Below are 22,648 nucleotides of genomic sequence, written 5' to 3' on the forward strand. Positions count from 1 at the left end.
AAAAACCTCGACACCATTAAATGGCTCCTAGATGACTGGTTTTAGTGAGGTGCCCCTTTCCAGGAAGCCCCCTCCCCTTCACGTGTGCTGGGCCCTTAGCAGAGGGAGTGGGTGGAACCCACCTCCCAGTGCCTGCCAATTCCCTCCCCTCCCGGAAAGGCAGAGTTGAGGAGAGCTGTTGGGATGGAGGATGACAGACACCAGTTCCATCTGGAAAGCCCGGACAACCCCGGTCCTACCCCCGCCCAGGAGCTGGCAGTCTGGGTCTGAATTTGGAGGAGACGGCAACCAGCAGAGGGCTGCAGTGTGCCAGGTGGGAGTGAAGTCGCTGGGGGTGGGATAGGCACCAGCCCCAGGAGCCTGGAATAGCAGCCGGCGTGGGCTCCAGCCCTGCCCCAACCCAGCTCAACCCCTCAGCTCACCCAGGGCGCTGCCAAGGCTGCCAGGCCTAAGCCACCGAGGTGGGCACAGAGGCCTCCTCTGCCTGCAGGCCCAGGGGTCAGGCAAGGAGATCCTCAGGGCCAGCTTTGCTGGAGGAATTAAATATAGAACAGGCAGACATAGTTGCCAGGCAGAAGCAGGAGGTGCTGTGAATAGAACAGTGCTCTTTGCGGTGACAAAGCTACGAGCGAGCCTGCTGTGCACGTGCCAGGGGCTTCTGGGCAGATCCTCTGACCCTCACGGTGGCCTCTGAGCCGCGCGACTTTGTTCCCACTTCACGTGTGGGGCATCTGAAGTTCAGATGAAGTCCTTTCCCCAGCGTGGTTCTGCCAGGCAAAGGAGCCCCATACAGACAGTTTCGAGCCCAGGTTTTTGCCACCACGGCGACTGCGGGTACCCGGGGTCACTACCCCACAAGCTCAGACCCAGAAACTCCTCTTGAGTATTTCTCTGAAATGCTGAGCGTGCCAGTGCCTTGGCTCAGATTTGCCCACCAGCCTGCAATGCCCTTGTACAGAGCAGGTGCTTCAGCAAGTGTCTGAAAGAAGACAACTGCAGAGCCTGGGCCTGGTGGGGTCAGAGCCCATAGAGGCAGCAGCACCCAGGAGGCCCGAGAAGGGGCGGAGCAGGCGTCTTCCTCCACAGCCTTCTTCACAGGCTCTGCAGGAGGCTCTGGAATGCCGCTCCGGGAGCCGGTCTGGCACAGGGACAGAGGCGCCAGGTGGGCACTGCTACCTGCTGCCCTGAGCTTCCCACCCAGCCCAAGGTGTGCCAACTCGTGTGAGCCCTGAGTGGCTGGTTCTAGTTCAAGGGCTCTGAGCTGGCTCAGCCCCAAACCAGGGCCTCATTCTGGGCCTCAATGAAGGATGCCCATGAGTCAGCACTGAGATGTGGCCGGAGCAACAGGAAGGGCAGGGTGTGGAATGGGGAGCCAGGGATTGGGCGGGGGGCGGTCTGGGCCAGTGCCTGGAAGAACCCGCATCCTTGCAGCCTCCATCCGCTGCAAGGTCTTTGCCCTGCAGATCTTTCCAGAAGAGTTCTGTCACGACCACTCCACAGCTGATGGCAGATAGATTCCACGAGGCTTGAATGGGTCATAAAGCTGCGGGGACTCCGGCCTGACCTGCCACGTTCCCTCACCCGGGCGTGATCGCTGAGAACCACATCACACACCTGTAGCCCTGATGCTAGCCTGAAGGAAGGCTAAGGAGGTAGGCAAGGGAGCAGGGGACAGACCGTCAACGCCCATTTCTTGATTGTGTAACAATACTTGATTAAAATGAAGTCACACAGTGCATCTTTTATTAGACATTATTTTAATACCATATCAAAACACCTTGACTAATGAAGAAAGCCTTTTCCCCCAGCTTTGAACGTATTTTTAAACATTTTATAAGGTTTTTTTTTTTGTATTTTAAAATATAAATACAGAAACCTATCTTGCAGGGGCTGATGCCACATGTGAACATCAATGGCTAGAATGTTCTCAAACAGAATGCCTGAAAACAGGGGCAGCTGTACATATCCCTTTAATAAGTCTTTTGTTTGTCTAGGTTTTCTGGAAAAAAAAAATCCACAAGGGTCTAAGAAAAACGTTCAGGCATTTTTGCAGGACACTTGTGATTGTTAAATCCTCTGAACTGACCAGAACCAGGAGGGAAGAGGGGAGGAGAAATGGAAAGGAGGGGGGGAGAAGGTCCTCAGTGGGTTGGTTTTTGGCAATGAAGTCAAGATGTCAGGGTCCCAAGGGGAGAAAAGTGCAAAACCAAGCCAGAAAATTGGGGGAAAAAACCAACCAAACAACAACAACAAAAAAAAAACCAAGGCAGAGCGGTTGATGGAGAGACCGCCGGGTGCCGGGCACGGGAGGGCTGTGAGCTCTGCTCTGCGAGTGGCGAGAACCCGGCTCTGGTCGTTTTGTCACTGAGCGGGTTCTGGCCGGGCAGCAGACGGCAATCTGTAAACATCACGAGGGAAAACACCAGTCGACACTAGACATTTTTTTTTTATAATTTTTTTTTTTTGTAAACACTTTAGAGACAGACCCACAATGCCTTTCAAAGGTGAAAAAGAAAATGCCCTTTCCCTCCTGAGATGAGGATGAGGGGAAGGATATTGGGTGATTCTTTCTTCTCTCAAACTCGCTCTCATTCAATCTGGTGTCCTCAGGGAGAAAGGGAGAACCATTCTCTGGAAGTCAGTGCAGGAGGGGTGCCCTGTTCCCACTGGTGTCCCCAGCTCAGCTCTGCCCCAGTGTCCGAAGCCTCCTCTCAGGAACGGGGGCCTGGCTGTCCCTGTGGGGACCGTAAGATGTAAGTCGTGCTCCATCGGGCCCGAGGCCAGCCGCGTGCATCCCGCTGAGGCCGGGCAGGGGCACCTGTGGTTCCGGTCTGGGGGCCCCGAAGCCAAACATCATGCCGGGAATTTGGACTTGCAGCCAGCACCAAGCTCCATTCCCTCTGCCTCACGCTTCCCCTCACCTTTTCTTCACCCCACGTCCTCAGTTTTTGAGGTGAAGGTAAAAAGGGCAAATGTCCCTGAATAGTTTGACATCATCAGCTGTTCTGGGAGTTTACTTGGAATAAATAAAATAAACCTAACAAAGAACAAAAGAAAACAAAAAACGAGAGGGAGAGGGAGAGAGAGAGAGAGAGAGACAGAGAGACAGAGAGCGTGCGCGCGCGCGCGCGCAAAAGAGGCCCCGAGAGAAAGAGGGAGAGGGAGTGGGAGAGAGGAGAGAGAGCGCAAAAGAGGCCCCCAAACCCTTGGATTCACGTGAGGTGAGGTGGGTTTTGGTTTCTCATTTGGCAGAAAACAGAAGAGTGCCAGCCCAGAACTCAGGAGGGCCAGCTAGGATGGGGACAGGAGAGAAAGGTCAGCAGTAAAGCAGGGCGCCTACGGGAGAAACTGGGGTTGGACGACGGTGACAGGGGAGCACATGTGCGCATCTCGGGAGAAAGCTGGTTGTGCTGGTCTGCTGTGCAAACAGGGACTTGGGTGGCGGGGCCCCAGGTCTGGCCTGGAGGCCTCAGATTCATCTGGAAGGGGGTGAGGGTGGTGGGTGCAGGCGGGAAGAACCAGCCAAGCGCTGACTGCTGACAAGCGCTGCAGGGAACGAGGCGCCGTCCCACACTCGGTCTTGTCCAATGAGTGTGCTGTCCATGTGGGGACGCAAGCGAGATTATCCCGTCCCCAGAGAAGCAGCAGAGACACCCACGCCACCGAGGGGCAAGGACCTGCCCCGGCCCCCCAGCAAGCACGAGGCACAGCTGGGGTGCAAAGCAGCATCCTGTCCCAGGGCTTGTGCTGCTTCTCCTGCCCAGCACTTTCCAAGGGACCTTCCTGAACCTTCCTCGGGGAGATTCGCCCTAGACACGGGGAACACGAGGGGCCTTCCCCCAACTCACCTTCCTCTACCCGGCAGGTTCTTCCTCGCGACGTGCGAGTCTGGACTCTCATCCTTCCCAGGAACCCTCCCCACCTCACGGAACCCCTGCTGCTGAGATGCTCCCCTCACCCCCGACCCCTCTTGGCCGGGGGAGGCGGGGCGCGGGGTGCCGTGAGGGCAGCTCAGCCCCCCTCTCCGCCTCCAGGCCCCAGAGCAACGCGACCCCAACCACGGGCTCACCTTTGAGAGGAGTCAGCAAGCGAGCCCAGCAGGGTCAGTCCGCGGGGTGTTCTGGACAAGATCTGTTCACTTCAAACCATGAGTCTATGCAACTGAGGGGAGACGGCAAGGGAGACACATCACCGGCTGGCCAGGCCGCTCCCTGGGGGCTAGCTCCAAGGGTCGGGTCTCTGGGCAGGGAATGCCTGACGCTCGCCTGCGGGGACCCCACATACCCACTGCCTGCTAGCAGAAGGGAGGACACCCAGGGGGGACCTGGCGCAGCCGGAGTCCCGGTGCAGTGCGTATGGGCTTGGGCTGGACCTAGGCACTGCAGGATGCAGGGAGTGTGCCCTCGCGAGGGACAAGGCCTCAGGGGCATGGAGCCCAGGAGGACGGCAACAGCTACGGGTCAGAGGGTGAGAGTGGGGGGCTGCACAGGGCAGCCAGTCAACTATCTCCAAGGCTTAAAGGGCAAAGAAGTGGGAACAAAGCCCCGGCAGGCTGGTCACGGCCCTGAGCAAGCCCTCTCCGGAGTCACAGGAGCAGCCTGAGGCTCCCTCCCTGGTCTCCCTCTCAGGAGGCCCCCAGGCTCTGCCTGGCTTGGCTGGCTGTGGTGGGCAGCCAACATCTAGTCCTCCTTCCTGGAGCAGGTGGGCCAGGGGAGGACTGGCCCTGCGGCTTGGTGACTTTGCTCAGGAGAGCCAGGCAAGAGGCCAGCGGGGAAATCCTGGTCTCTAGTGTTTACAGAAAGCACTGTCTGAACAGAGAGGGAACAGAAATTGGCCCAAGACAGCTTTCTGTAAAACATCTGGGTATTTTCAAAACAGGAACCAGACAGATCATTTGCATAAGTCTCTCCCAGAGCTGAAGATTCCCTTCTTCTGGCTCTGGTCAATGCTTCCCTGGGACACTGGAGCGCTGGGTGCTGCGCCCAGGCCAAGACCCCCTCCCCTTAGGCCTCACTTGCGCCTTTCTGACACCAGCCACATCCACGTGCTGCCCCGTGGCCAGTGGCCCCATGAGTCAGGCTTTGGAAAAGCCTGTGTGTCCGGAAGCAGCTCTGGGGCTCCAGGGGCCGAGAACAGGTGGAGGCCACGGGCAGCACAGAGCGTCCTCCTGTCCTGGGTAAGGAGGTGTCTTCTTTCCAGTTGGAAACAAGAATGAGGCTCATGCTGGAGCCTGAGGGCGAATCTCAGTCCTGCTAATTATAGCCGCTCGCAGCACTGGGGCCCACAGGTAGTGGCTATTCCTGCCTGCTGGGCCTCTGGGGAGGAGGGGCGGGGCCAGGGCAGCCAGCACACCCCTCTGTGCTGACCACCACACCCCCACCAGACCAGGGTCTGCACACTGGAGCAGAGGGGCTCACAGAGATGGACGGGGGCTCAACCTTCCAGGGGGCAGGGGCTCCACAGGCCTCCCCGTCGGGCCCGCCACCCAGGCTCTGCGCTCAGCACGTCCAGAACTCCCCACCTGCTGACCTCTGCCTCGACTCCACTCAGAGTGCTGGGGGACGGGGTGGCTAGTGACAGTCTGCCCTTCTCTCCCCCCACCCACAGGGATGGGGCCCTCTGGGGTCTGGGGTGCAGCTAAGCTGGCCCTGCCGGCCCTCTCGTACCTTTTGTGATAAATGCACAGGCAGGGCAGCCTGGCTATCGTGTCCCCCTGAAGCAGCTCCTCCAGGCAGATCACACACTCACCCGCATCTTTAGTCAGCACGTCATCTGCAAAGGGGGGACAGAGGAGAGTGGGGGGTCAGTCACCAGCAGGCAGGGATCTAGGAGCTGCTTGGGACTGCATGGGTCACCTGAGTCAGCGAAAGCCCAAGAGAGACCTTGATGTAAAGGTCCTCACTGTGGACACAAGACACGCAAACCACACACTAACTACCTGAAGACAAAATGGGATTAATTACCAAGTAAGCGGCCCAGGCGATGAAGGACGAAAAAGGCTTGGAGAGGAGGAGACATGCAGCAGAGGCAACACGAGACAGAATGGTTCCCTGAACAGACTTTCCCCCTAAACATACACACAGACCAGGTGCACTGGATTTCTGGTTTGGAAAAAATGGTGATGAGGAGAGTGGTACGAGGCAAGGGTGAAGGGAAGAAACGGGTACCCCAGCAAATACGCGTACATGTGTGTCCACGGCAGCATTATTCACAAGAGCCAAAGGTGGAAACAACCCAAAGGTCCGCCAGCGGATGAATGGAGAAATGAACCGCGTGGACCCACACAACAGCGTATCCCCTCAGCCAGGAAAGGGGTGGAGAGCTGACGCCTGCTGCAACGTGGGTGCACCTCGAAAACATGGTGCCGAGTGGAAGGAGCCAGATGCAAAAGGCCACCTGCTTTCTGATCCCGTTTATGTGAAATGTCCAGAGGAGGCAAATTCAGAGACAAAAAAGTAGGTCAGGGGCTGGGGGCAGGGGGCACTAGGGAGTGACTGCTTAATGAGTAAGTGATTTTCCTTTGTTTTTCTTGTGGTAACGTGAGATCTCTTAACATGAGATCTACCCTCTTAATAAAAATGTAAGAGTACAGTCTACTATTGTAGGGAAGCCCCATACCTGAAACTTTCTGCCAGTTGAACAGCAATTGCCTGTTTCCCTCTCCCCTGTCAACACTTCTACTCCCGGGTTCTAGGGGGTTGACTGCTTTAGCTCCTTCATGTGAGTGGAGTCACGCAAGGAGCTCCTTCTGGGATGATGAAATGTTTGGAACTAGACAAGAGATGGTGGTTGCACAACATTGTGAATGTCCCAAATGCCACTGCACTGTACACGTAAAAATGGTTACTTGTGTGTTATACAAATTTTAACTCAGTTAAATATTTAGAAAAGACACCCCACACCCCACCAGAAAAGAAGGAATGGAAGGGAGCTGCTGCCCACCACGGCCCCAAGCGAAGCCGTGGCCAGGACAGCCCGAGCACAGCAGGGGGCCGAGCCAGCATCCCCTACGACATTTCTATGACATTCTGGGCACTGGCGACTCAGTGAATAAGCCACGGTCTCAGGATTCAAGAAACTCATAGCCTAGCAGGGGCGGTTGAACAAGAAGACGGAAATGAACAGCACAGGAATTCCTGGAAGTCTTATGACACACACAGATCCAGATGTGAGAAGTCCGGGAGATGCCCAATCGGGGTGGGGACTGTTCAGGGAGGGCTAGTCCGGGCAAAGGGGACAGCATCTGTGCACCTGGCAAGGCAGGACGTTTGCTGTAGTAGGTGCAGAGTCCTGGGGCCGTGGGGGGGGGGGGTAGGTGAGACCCACTTCCTGAGGACGGACTTGTATCCTGCTGTGCTACCTGGCCTTTATCTGGGTCACTGAAGGGCCTTGGAGACGCACTGATCACATCTAGTCTCCTGAAACTACTGGAAATGACTGGAAGAGCCCACAGATGGGGAGCCCGCTATGGAGGCTAATGCCGTGGTGCAGGAGAGATGAACTCAAGGCCGGCACCAGCAATGGGGGGAGGTGGATGGCATGAATTGGGGCAGCTGGGCAAACGGGGGCCAGGGGAGGGGAGCGCACACTTGTCAGAGCGAGAGGGAGCCAGGAGGAGGCCCAGCTTGGGAAGTAATGATGAGCTCAGAGCTGGGTGGTAGGCGCTGACCGGGCGTCTCCCCCAGGACGCGCTAATGGAAACCTGCTGGAGTCCATTCAAGTCCAGATCTGGGGTTTAGAGGAGAGATGTGGGCAACAGGGGTAGATGTGGGATAAAGAGCTTAGACAAATCTCAAGAAGGCAGACGACTGAACCCAGGTGAATTCTGATATTTGAAAGGCAGGTGAGAGAGGTGAAGTCAGCAAAAGGTTACCCAGAAGTTCTCAAAACCATAGGAGAAATACCCTGAGAACAGGTTCTGGATGTAAAGAAAGCAAAGCCTGAAGCAGGGCAACTCCCCACTTCTGAAAGATTTTAAACGATCGTGAACACTGCCAATGATACACGCTGAGATTTCACGTGTGTTCAGTGAGCCTCAGGATCCTACAAGCCGGGCAGGGTACACGGTGTTATTCCTGTTTTGCAGAAGGGGACACTGCAGCCAGAGAGTCAGACACCTTGCCGAAGTCAGAGAGCTCATGAATGGGGCAGGGCCAGGGACCCTCTGTGGGGCTGCCCTTCACCACTGTGGTTTCTTTGTGCCCTCTGATAACTTTAGTGGAAGGGGAAGCATCTGGGGCCCATAAAATGAGGATTCTTCATGGCCTAGAAGGGTATGGTGACTCAGAGCCCCCCATCAGGAACCCCAAGGAAAACAACTAAGATAGAGTCAACTCAATACTTAAGTCCTTATGCACAAGAGCTGGGAGGGAAGTCACTTTCAGCTTCCAGGCCACCAGGACAGCCTGTGGTCATGTTCTCTGTTAAGATCTGCCTAACCCAAAGCCCCAGAGCCCACCTGAAAGGGCCACGTGGAGGGAAGAGCAGACAGCACACAGTCGGTCTGCCACTGGAGTGTAACCTCAGACTCCAAACGTGGCAAGGGGCACATCTGTAAAAGGGTATGATCCCATTTTTAAAAAAGCACTAGATACCATACACATTTAAATATTTGTGTGTGTGGAAGCACAGGAAAAAGTCTGGAGGGAAACACACACTTTAATAGTAGTGGAGGAAAGGAGGATTAGAAGAAAAATATTTTTATATATTTTTGAATTGTTTGAACAGGCATTACTTTTATAATTAACAACCCCCAATAAAGAAACAGACTAGTGTTTTCAGTGCACTCTGAAATGTATCAAAAGGATAATACGGATTGGTGGGTGGAGAGACATGTGACAGAGCAAGTACAGTAAATGCACCCTCTAGGTGGGGGGGATTTTGGGTTTTACTGCAAAACTCTCAACTTTGCTGTACATTTGACATTTTTCATAATAAAACACTAGGAGGAAAAAACTCCAATAAAGACGGGAGGGAAAATAGACCAGCTCTGAGAAGGCAGTCGCTGCAGACCTTCTTGGGCATTTATTCCCACTCTCTTTGTCTCCGGCATCTCATCTGTAAAGTGAGGATCTGGGATACAGCCCCTTTTCCGTGCTTCCCTCCTCACTTATGATTTCCTTGGGAACACAGCAACATTACTGATTCCGAATCAGCGTCCCCTTCTGATTGGTGAGTCAGCTGGGAGCCCAGGGACAAGTCAGAATTCCCTCAGTCCCAAACAGTTTTCTGCATGAGCTGCACTCTGTCTGTCCTGTCAGGTCCAGGCTGGGATAGGGGGCGGGAGCCAGGCAAGGGGATGAGACCTGGGGCTTGCTTCTTCAGCGGGACTGGACTGGACTCTCCTCTCTTTTCTCACTAGGTATCACTAGGGGAAGGGGAAGGAGAAAGAGGCACGAGGGCGGTTCATCTTCTTATCAAGGACTCAGACGAGCACATGGAGGCTAGACACCGGACTTTTCTTACGAACAGTCGATCGCCACCACACAACCCATTACAGAGCATCTTCACGCACACTTAGCAGCCAGCCTGGGTCTGCAGCACGGATGGGAAGAACTAAACCACACAGCTGCCTGCCAGGCTGGCACAGTGGGGAGCACATTTCACCAGCACCCAGAGCCCTGGCTGCAAAAGGCTGCCTGAGGGGTCCTGGGATGAAGAGGAGCCAGGGCTGGGACCCTGAGAGCACGGGGCAGCAGGGAGTGCTCACACCCAGCGCAGTGCCCGGGGAGCGACATCTCCCCACAGCGGAAGGCAGGGGCCCAAATCCAGTCACAGGCCTGAGGGGGTTGGGTAAAACTTCCCGTCCCAATCCCTGGGCGCTAGGAGTGAGCAGCCCCCAGGTGGCCCTGGGCGCCTGGCAGGCGAGGGGAAATGGCTGGAGCTGAAGCCTGGCTATCACCCAGACCCTACGAGGCTTCCGCACTGTTGTGATGGGAGCCTGCTGTCCACTGTCGGAGGACCTTGCAGTCTGAAGGCGGGGCACAAGTTAAGGCCACTCTGCAGATGGACCCAAAGGCCCCCCGGGGAACCCGAGGTCCCTAGAGGAGGGGGGCTCAACCGCTGCTGGCTGATGAGAACACAGAACCAAGCTGTGCTTTCTTCCTTTTTCTTACGGCCTCTCAAGCACCCACAGCCGCCAGCTGCCCGACACCGTGTGCAAAGCCAACGGCCCTGCCCACGGGGGAGTGCGGAAGTGTGCCTGGCCTGAGGGATGGTGCTGACGGTGCCAACGCCTGGCCCTCTAGCCAGCCCAGAGTGGCGGGCGATGCTCTCTGTGACAGCGCTGCGGTGGGAGGCGATGGCACACTTCTGCCCCCTCCCTGACAGCTGCCTGAGAAAAGTGATCGAGGAGGAGGAGGAGAAAAAGGAGCCCTCACTTCTTTGGGGCCAGCTGTATGCCACAAATGTTGCACACATATCTCAGTGAGTCCTAAAGACCCTGGGGGTGGGGGGGTCTGTGCTTCAGCTCAGGCAGCTGGTAAGTGGCCATGACTCCCACGCCAAGTTCCTTCCACTTGGCCACCCTGCCTCCTTTCCTTAAAAGACCAGGCGGTAGAGTCTCTTCCTTGCGGCTGCAAACCACCACCCACCTCACAGACAGCTTCAGATCTTCCTCTTTGTGAACTTGGTGGAGGGACCTGGGTGCTCAGCATGGACAGGCCAGGCTGAGGGAGCTGTACTGCTGCCCTGCAGAGAGCACAGGCTCGACGTCCCCTGAGGGGACCCGCAGAGCTGCCGGCGGCATGGAGGGAAGGCTGGTGTGGTGCAGCTGAGCGGTGCCGTACAGAACCCACTTCCCCTGCTGCCTGATGGCAGTCACGGTCCTGGGAGGAAGGAAGGTGGGAGCCAGAGGGAGAATCCCCAGCAAATGACTCAGATACAAAGTCTCCACCGCCAGCCTCATTTCCAGCCTAGGTGTGGAAGAGCCCAGGCTTGAGACCCTTCGGCATGCGCAGAGCTGCTGGCCCAGCCTCCTGGGGGACAGGAAGGGGCAGTGCTACCACTGCCAGGCGTCGCCAGCTCCCTTCTTGGGAAATCTCCAGGCAAAGGGGAGACTTTGAGTAGACAGTTCCCCTACCAGCAGTGGCATCTCCACTGCAACCCACAGACTGTGAGGCACGACCCAATTGTTCTGGATCCAATTGTTCTGACGAGATGGGCTGCGATCACGACAAGCAGAGCGGCTCCGCAGGGCTTCATGTTTACAGAGGCTGCCCTGTGACCCCATTCAGTCCCCTCTCCTCCAGTCTCCCTTCCACCCACTCCTCATTCACCCAGCGGCCTGCCGGGAGTCCTCCTCCCTTCCCTCCTGCAGGAAGAGCGCCCAGACAGACACCTCCAGACAGACACCTCGCAGCCAGACTCAGCTGCTGCTAGGCATCGAACAATAGCTCCTGGCAGTGCCCCACTGGGCTGGGCACACTCCCCGGCCAGAACCTGGCTCCCCAAGGCCCAAGAAAAGGCACTGCCATCCCAACCACAGGATCGCTGGGAGCAGAGACACAGGCCAAACAAGCACTATTTACACAGGTCTGCTGGCTGGGGCTAAACTAGCAGGAGGCATTCCTGCTTCGGGGGGAGCCAGATTCCCTTTCCTTTAAAGAAACCTTGTGTGACATTTATCATTTCAAGAGCCCTGAAGCTGGGGGCAATGACTGTCAGTAGAGAGGAGGGATGGATGGTCAGGACCTAAGAAGCAGGGCATGGGTCTGCGCCCCAGAAGAAAGCGAGGGGGGGAGGAACTTTTGAAGCTGCTTTGACAGCCATCAAGCTCTCTTAATACTGCTGGCAAATGGACCTGCCACACGCCAGACTCTCCCAGAGCCAAGGACCCCTGGCTGGTCCTGGCCAGGGTCTCCTCGGCTTTCAATGGACAATCAGTCATCTGTCACGACCCCCCTCCACTCCAGTACTGTGACTCTCTTCTGTTCGTAGCAGAATCAGGCCCCTCATCTCGCGGCGCATTTTGCTGGCTGACCAGTATGATGGTCAAAACCTGAGTGCATGTTCTTGAGAATGCAAGTTCCCGCATCTCAGAACCACAAACAGATATTGGAAAGGAAGAGAAATTACAAGGCCCAATCGAGCTGACCACATTTACCTGCAGAAAGGGGTCCCGGTCCCCCCAGCTCTCTCTCATCTTTGAGGGGTCCTGGGTTCAGAGCTGCCCACTGAAGAGAACGGAGGATAGAAGCTTCTGCGCTCTGCGGTGCAGCTCCCTTCCCTACCCCTCCGAATGGGTCACCAGGACTCACAAACCAGGTGCCTGCCAAGAAGCACCAGTTACTGGCCTTCACATTTCTCTTGAGCACTGGGTAAACCAGTTAAACTAGTCTTGCCTTTCCAAAACTGGCTTCTTTTTTTTTTTTTTTTTAAATCTGGCAGGTGGCTACTGGAGGCCTTCCAACCCACGGCTCAGGCCAACCCTCATAATAAGAAAAATACTACTTTCTATCTGTCTCATTTAGGAGGTTTCTACTCCCCCCACCACATTTGGTGGTTAACTAAATTTCATCTTATATAACCGCTATAAATTTCCTAAAAATTTCCCCAACTGGTGCCAGCAGCTACAGGGAGGGTGTGTGTGCGTGTGTGTGCGCGCGCGCGTGTGTGTGCATGCGTGTGCGCGTGCGTGTGTGTGTGTGTGCAGATGGGAGTGACCAGGAATCCCAGTGAATTTTCACAAGAATATAGCACTTCTTAATCCACTAAGGAAGTCTCAGATTCTCCCCTTTCCAGAAAGATTCTGGGAGTTCTACACCTCACAAATGCTTTAAGTCTCTTCACTTTTTTCTTTTTTGGTAGAAGAGATAAAGCGAAGCTGGGGAGCTCAGGATGATAAGAAATCATTGGTAAAATATGTTACTGGCAAAACCAAAATAAATACCTAGAGGTCCGACCTGGGACTTCGGCCTAAGGCCCCGAAAGGCCTGTGCCTTATCTGAACTAAAACAGGCCCTAGACCAGCCCGGAGACTCACACTCCATATACAAACCCCAAGTGACAAATGCCTTTCTCTTATCTGGAAGGGTTGGGTGTCTTTAGAAAAGACAAAGACTGAATGTGAGGAATCCAGCTGTGATGGAGGGGCCAGGCCACTGTTTCTGAAGCATTTTCCTCACCTTAAGACAAATTCCACTGATGGGACCAGGAACAACATGCCTTTCTTTGCCTCAGGTGGTAAAGGATTGGTTTTTGCAAAAGAGATCGTCCAGTTTAAAGCTTCTAATTTACACTCACACTCACACACTCTCTCTCTCTCTCTCTCTCTCTCTCTCACACACACACACACACACACACACACACACACACACACACACACACCCAAAGAGGTAGCTTTTCAATGAGAGGAAGGAAGAAGTGAGAAGAGACCAAGAACAGCCATGGTTATGCCTCAGACTGGTTGGCCAACCTCTGCTTCCTCTAAGGGGACTCCGACTCTGAGTGTGGCTTCTGCAGGCGACCTGCACTCGGGCTGGGCTGTCAGGACTGCTCTCCAGGGCTGCCTCTCTTTGGAGGCAAAGAGGAAAGGCAAGGAGGACACCTATGGCGGCACTGGCACGTACGTGCTCACATGGAAGAGGCGCTGCAGGTATCCCGGGCAGTTCTCCGGGAGAGAAGCCCATGCCCTCACCTCCCCCACTGTCCAAGCCGGGCATGTGGGTCCTCCTTACAGAGCGGCCCCAAGAGCGCTCTGCCCTCCACAGCTGCCCTGCAAAGTTCTCCCTCATGACGCCAAGAGCCCAGGCCTGTCGGGTGAGCCCACTCTGAGGCTGCTTTGTGTTCTCATGACAGCAAGGCAGTGTCCACAGAGAACTCTGCCCAGCGCCCCACGGGACAAAAAGCAGCCTTCACGGGGGTGCTGTGCACGTGGGAAATAAGTGAACACGGTTTCTGAGGCCACGGCGGGGGAGGGCTGTCAGCCGCGGGAGAAGACTCAGTCAACTCCCTCCCTGGTCCCAGGCAGAGACAAGGAACGAAGTGGAGCTGAGCAGCTTCGACGAGCCTGACGGGGAGCCCAGAGCTTGAGGGACGAGACTCAGAGACTCAGCATCAGTCAGTCCCCAGGGATGGGACAGGCTGTCCCCTGGGGAGAACGGGGGCTCCCTGGACAACCAGGGAGGAGAGGAAAGGGAAGGACACCTGGGCTCAGAGATGGCAAAGGTCACCAGACCACGTGTATCTGAGACAAAGGGTAACTGGCCAGCCGGCCCACGTCCAGAATCTGTTGGCGGTGCAAGAAAAGAGATCAGAGAATAGCAGGACGTGTCTTCAGGAGAATCAGGTAATCAGATTCGTCAGATTAATTTCGCAGGAACAATCTGGAATTATCTGGCCTACACAGGTGGGTCTGAGGAGGCAGGAGCCCAAGGAAGGTCTGTAAGGAGAGTCGACCTGGGAAACTTTCATGGACAGGATGGGGGTCAGGTGATGCGGGCCCACCTCCTGCCCAGCCCTGGGGCCCTGAGAAATCTCAGCGCTGTTTTCCTAAGCATCGCCGTGACCCTAACCTACAAGGCAGGCCGGGGTTGGGGTCAGGTCGGGCACACCCCTCTCAGATCCAGTGCCCATTCTCGTAGAAGACACAGTTCTCTGAGGAATGTGGTTTGAAGACCAAACTAAGCACGTAAGGATGGAAAGCCCAAGAGTCACTGGCAGCACAGGGTGCAAGGAACTCAAGAGCAGACAGTCCACTTCAGAAAAGGATGAAAAGAAACCCAGGGATGGCCTTGCATCTCTCGGGGCGGCTGTAACTTCCTGAGCACTGACCGTGTGTCAGGCTCCGGACTGAAAGCCTTTATGTGTAATATCTCACTTTATTCTGACAAAAATCCTACGAACCCTGTACTGAAATCCCCATTTTAGGGACCAGAAAACCAAGGCTCTGCAAACTGAGCACTTGTTCAAGACCGCACAGCCAGTAAGTAAGTGGCCAAGGCAGGCTCTGAACCCAGAACAGTTGAGCTCCAAGCCTCCCCCAAAGTAAACCAGGCAGGTGCTGACCCTCGTTCTGTCCACAGAGGTGCCATGGCAGGGGCATTTCACTGAGTCCCCCGTTGTACTCACTGCTCAGCCCCGCGGCCGCCTCCAAGGCAGGAAGCAGCACAGCCTCGGGGCAGCGATGAGGTGGAAGGTCAGCATTCTCAATCCCCAAAGGTGTCCACAAATCACACCTACTCTACTGTGGAGAGTCAGGCTGAAGCACTGTGTGCAAGGCACAGCCCAGACTCCCTTCCCCACAGAGGGCTGGCGCTCCCGCTGGGCCCTCTGCTGTCAGCTGTGTGACCAAGGCCTGTCTCCCGACCACAGGGGCAAGGAACGAAGTGGGTGGAAGAAAGGGCAGGGCTAACTGGCCACCCAAGGGACTTCCAGACCCCGTCCCTATGCCTTCCTCCCTGATCCACTCCTCTTGCCGGAAGGCGGGGTGGACATGCTGCCCAGAGCCACAGAGGCTGCAAAGACCCTTGCTCAGAGCTCCCCCCACACCTCCCGCCCCAGCTAAGCTCTTACCGTTGTAGGAGAGGCGAGGTTTGCTCAGACACATTATAAAGTGCATTTCCATCTCGTCGGAAGCCACAGACTTAGAGCAAATGGGGCACTTGAAACCTGAAAAAGAGGAAATAGAATGAAATGTTTTTTTCCAAACCAAACGTATCCATCATAAATGTGGAAACTCTTAGGTGACTCTGGCCATTGTGGGGTCAGAGTCAAAATGGCGAATTACAGTCTAGATACATCCTACCGCCTACTTCTTCATTAAAGGCAGGTAACATGTTGTTTTCTGATTACAGCCTCCAATTCCCATTTTTTCACTGGGGCTCACCCTTGTCATGCCCCTTGCTGAAGTTTATCAGAAGTCACTGACAGCTGATTTGAGTTTTATTTTCTTTTAGACCCTTTCCCCTCTCCCAAGGGGTCCAGTGGGCAACGGGGACAGGGAGGCATCGATCTAATCAAGGCAACCAAATAATCTGTCTTTGAATAATAAGAGTTAACTTTAACATCCTTCCGCCTCCCAGCCCTCAAACCACTTGGCTGGATCACCTGTGGCAGGAATCCCTATAGTCCTGGGCACCTCCATCCCTCATCCAGAGCATCTTTCCTCCCGTGGCTCAGGCAGCTGTCCTCCGAGAGTGTGCGAGCCACAGGCGGCCCTCCAGAGCGCTCCCAGATGCCACACATGCCTTGGCCATATGCCACCAAGAGTAACAGCTGTTTCACAACGATAGGCGACAGACCCTGCTGTTTTATTCCCGAGGAAGTTTGCTTATACACCCAGGGAGCTTCATCGGAACTGTATCAGTATTGGAGACTTTGGTTGAGAATCTTCTGAGCTGAACTCCATTAAGTAAACCTAGTCCTTTGATCTATTTTTTAATAAATTATTTTTTGACCTATTTTTATAGATAAATACATATCCACTATTTTCAATTTCCCCCATTTTACTTTTATTAAAATTGCTTTCAGGGCTTCCCTGGTGGCGCAGTGGTTGGGAGTCCGCCTGCCGATGCAGGGGACACGGGTTTGTGCCCTGGTCCGGGACGATCCCACATGCCGCGGAGCGGCTGGGCCCGTGAGCCATGGCCGCTGAGCCTGCACATCTGGAGCCTGTGCTCCGCAACAGGAGAGGCCACAGCAGTGAGAGGCCCGCGTACCGCAAAAAAAAAAAATTGCTTTCAAATGGGGAATTCCCTGGCGGTCCAGTGGTTAGGACTGTGTGCTTTCAATGCCGAGGGCCTGGGTTTGACCCCTGCTCGGGGAACTAAGATCCCACAAGCCGCACGTTGCAGCCAAAAAATAAAAAATAAAAAAAAAATGACTTTAAAATGGATTACTTCTTTTCCATTCTACCAAAAAGATTGAAAAGTTATCTATTTACTTGTCCACATTGAATTTTAAACAGCACAGCTGCTCCCTTTTGTGACCATAATCCCTACTTTCTCAGTCTGGAATTCCTAGGTCAAATACAGCACACTAAAATACTGTTGTAAAGATCAGACTCTCCTATTAATTTGCAGTCAAAATGTCCCACGCACAGTTTCACTGGATGCTGGTAATATCTATCAGCAATATTTACTATGAGGCGAAGGTTCATGTTGACTGTTAGCTGCTCCAGGAGAAGAGGAGTTCACACCTTCACCAGTGTCCTTCCCGAGGGGAGTCGCTCATTCTGTATGGAAAGCTCTGCACTCTGGCAGCTGGTGGTGCTCAGACAGGAAGCAAGCTGGCTCCCACGTTCCCGTGTGGGGCACAAGCACTTTGCTTGAAGTCTTCTCCAAACCCTCCTCTCTTCAGTGACAATGCTCTGAGCTACAGGACCAGACAGAAAATCCACAGTCCGGTTCACTCCAGGCAATGTGGACCTCAGACTCCGTGGCACCGTTCCCATTCCTCCAACCCCTTTCCTCAAAGAGCTTTAGCATCTAAGTGTCTTGGCTAAAAATTCTTGGAAGTGCTACCATCCCAAGGACTCTGGCCAAGCTTTGAGAAAGGGCTGTATTTTCTGATCTCTGGATGCTTTTGAATCCATTAATGACAAAACCAGAAGACAAAAAAGAAACGTGATGGGGGAGGGTCCATCCCCAGTTTCCTGGCACAGGTGAGTAATGAACTCGAGTCTGGTAGAATGAGGATGCTCTTCACATCTAACCTGAGTCCCTCTGTACCCTTGAATCTACCCTCATGGCTGTGCCCTGCAAATAAACCAATACTTAAATAACATTCCATAGAATGACCAGCCATTGGGAGATTTGTTCACCCTTTTTTCTGACTCAAAAGACCAAGGTTGGGTCTTCCCTGGCGGTCCAGTGGTTAAGACTCCACGCGCTTCCAATGCAAGGGGCACGGGTTCGATCCCTGGTCGGGGAACTGAGATCCCAACATGCTGCGTGGTGCGGCCAAAAAAATAAAAATAAAAAACTTATTTTAAAAATGTTTTAAAAAGACCAAGGTTTTGCAACCCTTTTGACTACAGGATGCTTCCACTTTAAACTTGCTAAGTTAGCACGCTGTCTGCGGGCTGAGGGCTCAGGGCTGCAGGCAGGCCAGGATGGACGTACTCCTGACAGGTCCTCTAACACTATGTCCTGATGCAGCCACTGGGAGGTGGTAAAGTGATTTCTTACTAAAGAAAAGCTCTTCACCTCGTACATTACTCACTTTTCTGATAACTCAGAACAGAGTCATTGTTGTTGCTACAATAGCATCATTCAAACCCTCACATCCCAACGTGATTCCTTGAGTACAGGAGAGGGGTCGAGTTACAGCTACGGTGCTGGGAAGAAGGCCACCCCACAAGAAGGTCTAGGAAGGAATGTCACCCGATGTTTATGTCCTAGGAAAAAACAAGTTGAGACTCACAGGTTTAGACCAATCCTCTCACTGTACAGATAAAGAAAGAGACCCCAGTGAGGCCATCAGTCAAACAATTTAGGGGCGGAGCTGAGACCAGAATCAGATTTCTTAGCTCCCAATCTAAAGTCCTTGCCATTAGGGAAGAAAAAGCTGACCGCAGGTGTGATATTGTGATTTATAGTCAGAAGTATACATTTGGTCTTTGTCTGGTTTCTGGCATAGAGCTCCTAAAACCCTTGGAATTCCCTAAGACCAATTATATTTGGTTTTCTGTCATCACTTCCTGAAATAGCTCCAGAGCCAAAGGTGAAAGGATGAAAAGGAGTGTCTTGTTATTCATAACCAGCCCCTTTCAACCACACCAGAGTTTATGTTAATGAGGTGACTTCTGGAAGGCCCTAGTTAACCTAAGGATGGGGGCTGGTTGCCAAGGGAACCAACCCTGTGATTAGAGGACTGGAACTTTCAGCCCCACCCTCGACCTGGAGGTTGGATCAATCACCAATGGCTAATGATTGAATCAATCATGCCTATGTAATGGAGCCCCCATAAAACTCCAAAAGGACAGGGTCTGGAGAGCTCCCGCGCCGGTGCACACATGGAGATCTGAGGAGAGTGCTGTGCCTGGAGACAGCGTTGGCCCTGTGCCCTTTCCCCACACCTTGCCCTGTGCTTCTCTCCCCTTGGGCTGTTCCTCAGTTACATCCTTTTATAATAAACCATTGATCTGGTAAGTAAAATGTTTCTCTGAGTTCTGGGAGCCACTCTAGCATATTAAACAAATGTGGGGGGGGCATGGGAACCTCCAATCAATAGACAGTTGGGCAGAAGCAGAGGTGACAACCCGGGCTTGTGATTGGCATCTGAAGTGGGGGCAGTCTTGTGGGACTGAGCCCTTGACCTGTGGGATCTGATGCTATCCCCAGGTAGATGCTATCAGAATTAAGCTAATTGCTTGGTGGTGTTGGGAAACACATCTCGGAAGAGGGTTTTAAAAAAGAGGTGGGCTGGGAAATATTATGTCTTGCAGGAAGCACCACTATAGTAGGGAGAGACCTATATTCTAATGAAAGCAGGGTCATTACCACTTGCATCACCTAACTCTGCATGTGTGTGTGTGTGTGTTTGTGCGTGTAAGGCTCAAAAAAATAACTCAGGGTCTGTCATGACTGGGAAAGACCAAGATAACCTGGCTTTTCCAGCCTCAAGACCTTGGCAAGTTATCTACTCTCCCTGGACCTCAGTTCTTCATCTGAAAAAGAGACATTTGCCTCCCTTTTGAGGATCAAATGAGATGAGAAACCTGAAAGCACACTAAAAAGAAGCTAAACAAATGAACAGTGGTATCATCATCATCAAGCCAGGCAGTGCTTGACAAGGAGGAAGGAACAGGCTGGAGAAGGGATTTGGGGGGTGGGCTGAGAGATGGGGTTGACGGACCAGCAGGGCACATTGGCCACAGGTCATGCAAAAGTGTGCTGGGGGTGGCCAGCGGCCATCACTGCTGGTTGCATCTCTTCAGAGCACAGAACTTTGGAGCACTGTGTGTGGCACTTTCTGTATAGCCGACGTGGCACTGAACACACTGAGGTCCCGCCCACTTGTGCACATGATGATAAATAACAGCTTGCATTTACGTTGCTATGGGAAGCCACTGGGCTTTACGTGTCTTCTCATTTGCCTGAATATGAGGTAGGTACTAACGTTAACTCTGTTTTGCAGAAGAGGACACCAAGGTAGGTCACTTGCCCAAGGTAATGCAGCCAGAGCGCCAGAGCTGGCACACAACCAGGAAGTCTGACCACCCAGTGTGCACCATGTTCCCTGGGCTGTGGGACAGGCTGACTGGTACAGAAGGAGGAGACACATGGCAAAAAGGATGTGAGGGCTTCTCTGGTGGCGCAGTGGTTAAGGATCCGCCTGACAATGCAGGGGACACGGGTTCAATCCCTGGTCCGGGAAGATCCCACATGCCGTGGAGCAACTAAGCCCGTGCGCCACAACGACTGAGCCTGCGCTCTAGAGCCCATGAGCCACAACTACTGAGCCCATGAGCCACAACTACTGAAGCCCACGAGCCTAGAGCTTACGCTCCGCAACAAGAGAAGTCACCGCAATGAGAAGCCTGCACACCGCAACGAAGAGTAGCCCCCGCTCACCGCAACTAGAGAAAGCCCGTGCACAGCAACGAAGACCCAACAAAAATTTTTATAAATTTATAAAAATTTATTTTTATAAATAAATTACAAAAAAAAAAGAATGCAAAATGCTGCAAAGACACAAGGTAGCACCAACTATTCACCTCAAACCTTCCACATCACCCCAGCAATTTCTCCTGAAGCACCCATGGTCCTGGATAATCTCATAACCTGTAACAAAACTGATAATTTTTTCCCGGGAATTCTGTTAATATGGAAGGACAGAGCTCTGTTTTCCACTCGGGCACTGAGCCTATAGCATTGGTTCTAAGACACTGAGTTTGCAAATTACCTTTTAAATGGAAAATAAAGGGCAAAAGGTAAGAGGGATGGAAAAATATGGAGAGCCTCGAGGCGGGGGTGGGGTGGGGTGGGGAAACTAGTGTCCCCACCTTCTTTCCCAAGAGGTCATCCAGTGATCAAAATGGATGTTACCACTCTCCCACCCCAATCTTTTCTCATAACTGTCCAGTCACGATTCAGCATCAATAGCCCTATGTAATAATAAATACCATGATGTTTACGAGCCATCTGAAGGTTAAAAGAATTCTAGGAAATTTCGATACCATTTTGGAAAAAAGTCCCAACCGAATTAAAATCAGCCCCACAAACAAAGATCAAACAACGGTCCACAAAGTCATCCGATCAACACGATTTCTGTCAATTTTCATGAGACCTCATCAGCACTCAGAAAACACGGGTAAGAGATGCTTCGTGAGAAAGCAAGCTACAGGTGGAGTTCTCAGGACACTCCCCAACTGCGCTGAGACTAGACTCTACCCATCATGCCCTGGAAGCCAGGCGAGCAGACAGCACGTGCGCCCAGCTGCCTTCCTCTCTCCCGCCTGATCTCTTCAGAGGCAGCCCTGCCCGCATTCTGTCTTTAACATCTGACAGCGTGAAGGGAGGTGTCGGCTAGCTCAGGCTTGCCAGCCAAGTCTGACACCGGTTCCCCTAAGCCTTTGCTCCCACCAGGCTGTGGCAGAGACAGGGAACTCACCTGGTTCCTAGTTCTTTTCTGCCAGCCTCTCAAAATGAGGGAGGAATGAATGACAGAGCACCGAGGGGGAATTTGTCTACAATCTCCCAATTCTGTGCTGGGTGGGCTCTAACAAGCAAATGCTGCTGCAAGATCCCCCCACCCCCAATCAATGAGAGAGAGAGATCCTAATGGAGACCTCATCTTCTTTCTTCCTCTCATCATCAGATCAGCCCAAGGTTATGCAGAGAGGTGATCAGCCAGAGCCCAGTTGCTTCCTGTCTTTCAGCAAGCGTCTGGCTTAAGTGGGGGAATCCTTGCCATTCGACCGGCTGGACCAGAAACCGAATCTCCCGAGAAGAGACAAGCCCGCACCTGGTGCAGGGCCTTAACCCTGTTACCACCGGGCCAGAGGGAGGTGGTGTCAGGCAAGTGAACCAAGAGTGACCCAGGAATGCACACATGGCCATGTGCATCCAGCGTCTTCCTGGGTCAGGTTAATTGGGCCCCTTGGACTCCACCCAGGTGCTTCCATTTGACTGAGAGCGCAACTGAGGAAAGGTCGGGGGCAAGCCGCTCAAGTTACAACAATTCTCTCAAGCCTCTACAGAATTTATCGTGCAGTACAAGGTTTTTCTCATTTTCCAGAACGGCAACCTTCTCCTTTAAGACCTGATTCTTGGGCAGGCAGGACATGTGCTCTACACGTTGCCCCAGTTCCCTCTCAGACCCTCCCTCCTATGCTGATGCGCTATTTTAGCCCTGCCCCAGTTCTGCCTGTCTCTGGGATCACCTAAAGGGAGAAGAATCAAAAGGAGCAACCAGGGTAAAGGAAGCCACGCTATGCAGGCAGGCCCTATGTCTGGGTGAGGGGCTGATGTAACTTCTCTCACCTAGGGGCGCAGGGAGTCCCACCCCCATACTCCATCCCTACCATCCAGTTCCTAGTTTCCAGTGTAGATTTTTCCCTCTCACATCCTTGTGGTGCTTTGAGACTTGACTAAATGAATTTTATTAAATGGGATTTATTACAAATAAAAGGTCAAGGGGTAATACCGGATGGCTTTCTTTTACAATTCTGTACCGAATGTGTCCCCAAGAGCAGAGGCTGTAT

The 22,648-nt window shown here is 53.4% G+C and overlaps 1 protein-coding gene across 1 annotated transcript in view; it reads right to left on the bottom strand.

The window, feature by feature from the left end:
- Positions 1–2,261: 2,261 nt before the first annotated feature.
- The window catches only part of ZNRF1 (zinc and ring finger 1), a 97,992-nt gene continuing 77,605 nt past the window's right edge, over positions 2,262–22,648 (bottom strand). Inside the window, exons 2-5 of the mRNA XM_082863228.1 lie at positions 15,514–15,609; positions 5,667–5,772; positions 4,070–4,161; positions 2,262–2,735 (exon numbers count right to left, since the gene is read on the bottom strand). Coding sequence (XP_082719354.1) covers positions 4,104–4,161; positions 5,667–5,772; positions 15,514–15,609 — 260 coding nt within the window. The 3' untranslated portion in view covers positions 2,262–2,735; positions 4,070–4,103. The remainder of the gene's footprint in view (positions 2,736–4,069; positions 4,162–5,666; positions 5,773–15,513; positions 15,610–22,648) is intronic.

This window comes from Leucopleurus acutus (genome assembly GCF_964270905.1).
Source record: "Leucopleurus acutus genome assembly, chromosome: 20".
In the NCBI taxonomy this organism is placed as follows: Eukaryota; Metazoa; Chordata; class Mammalia; order Artiodactyla; family Delphinidae; genus Leucopleurus; species Leucopleurus acutus.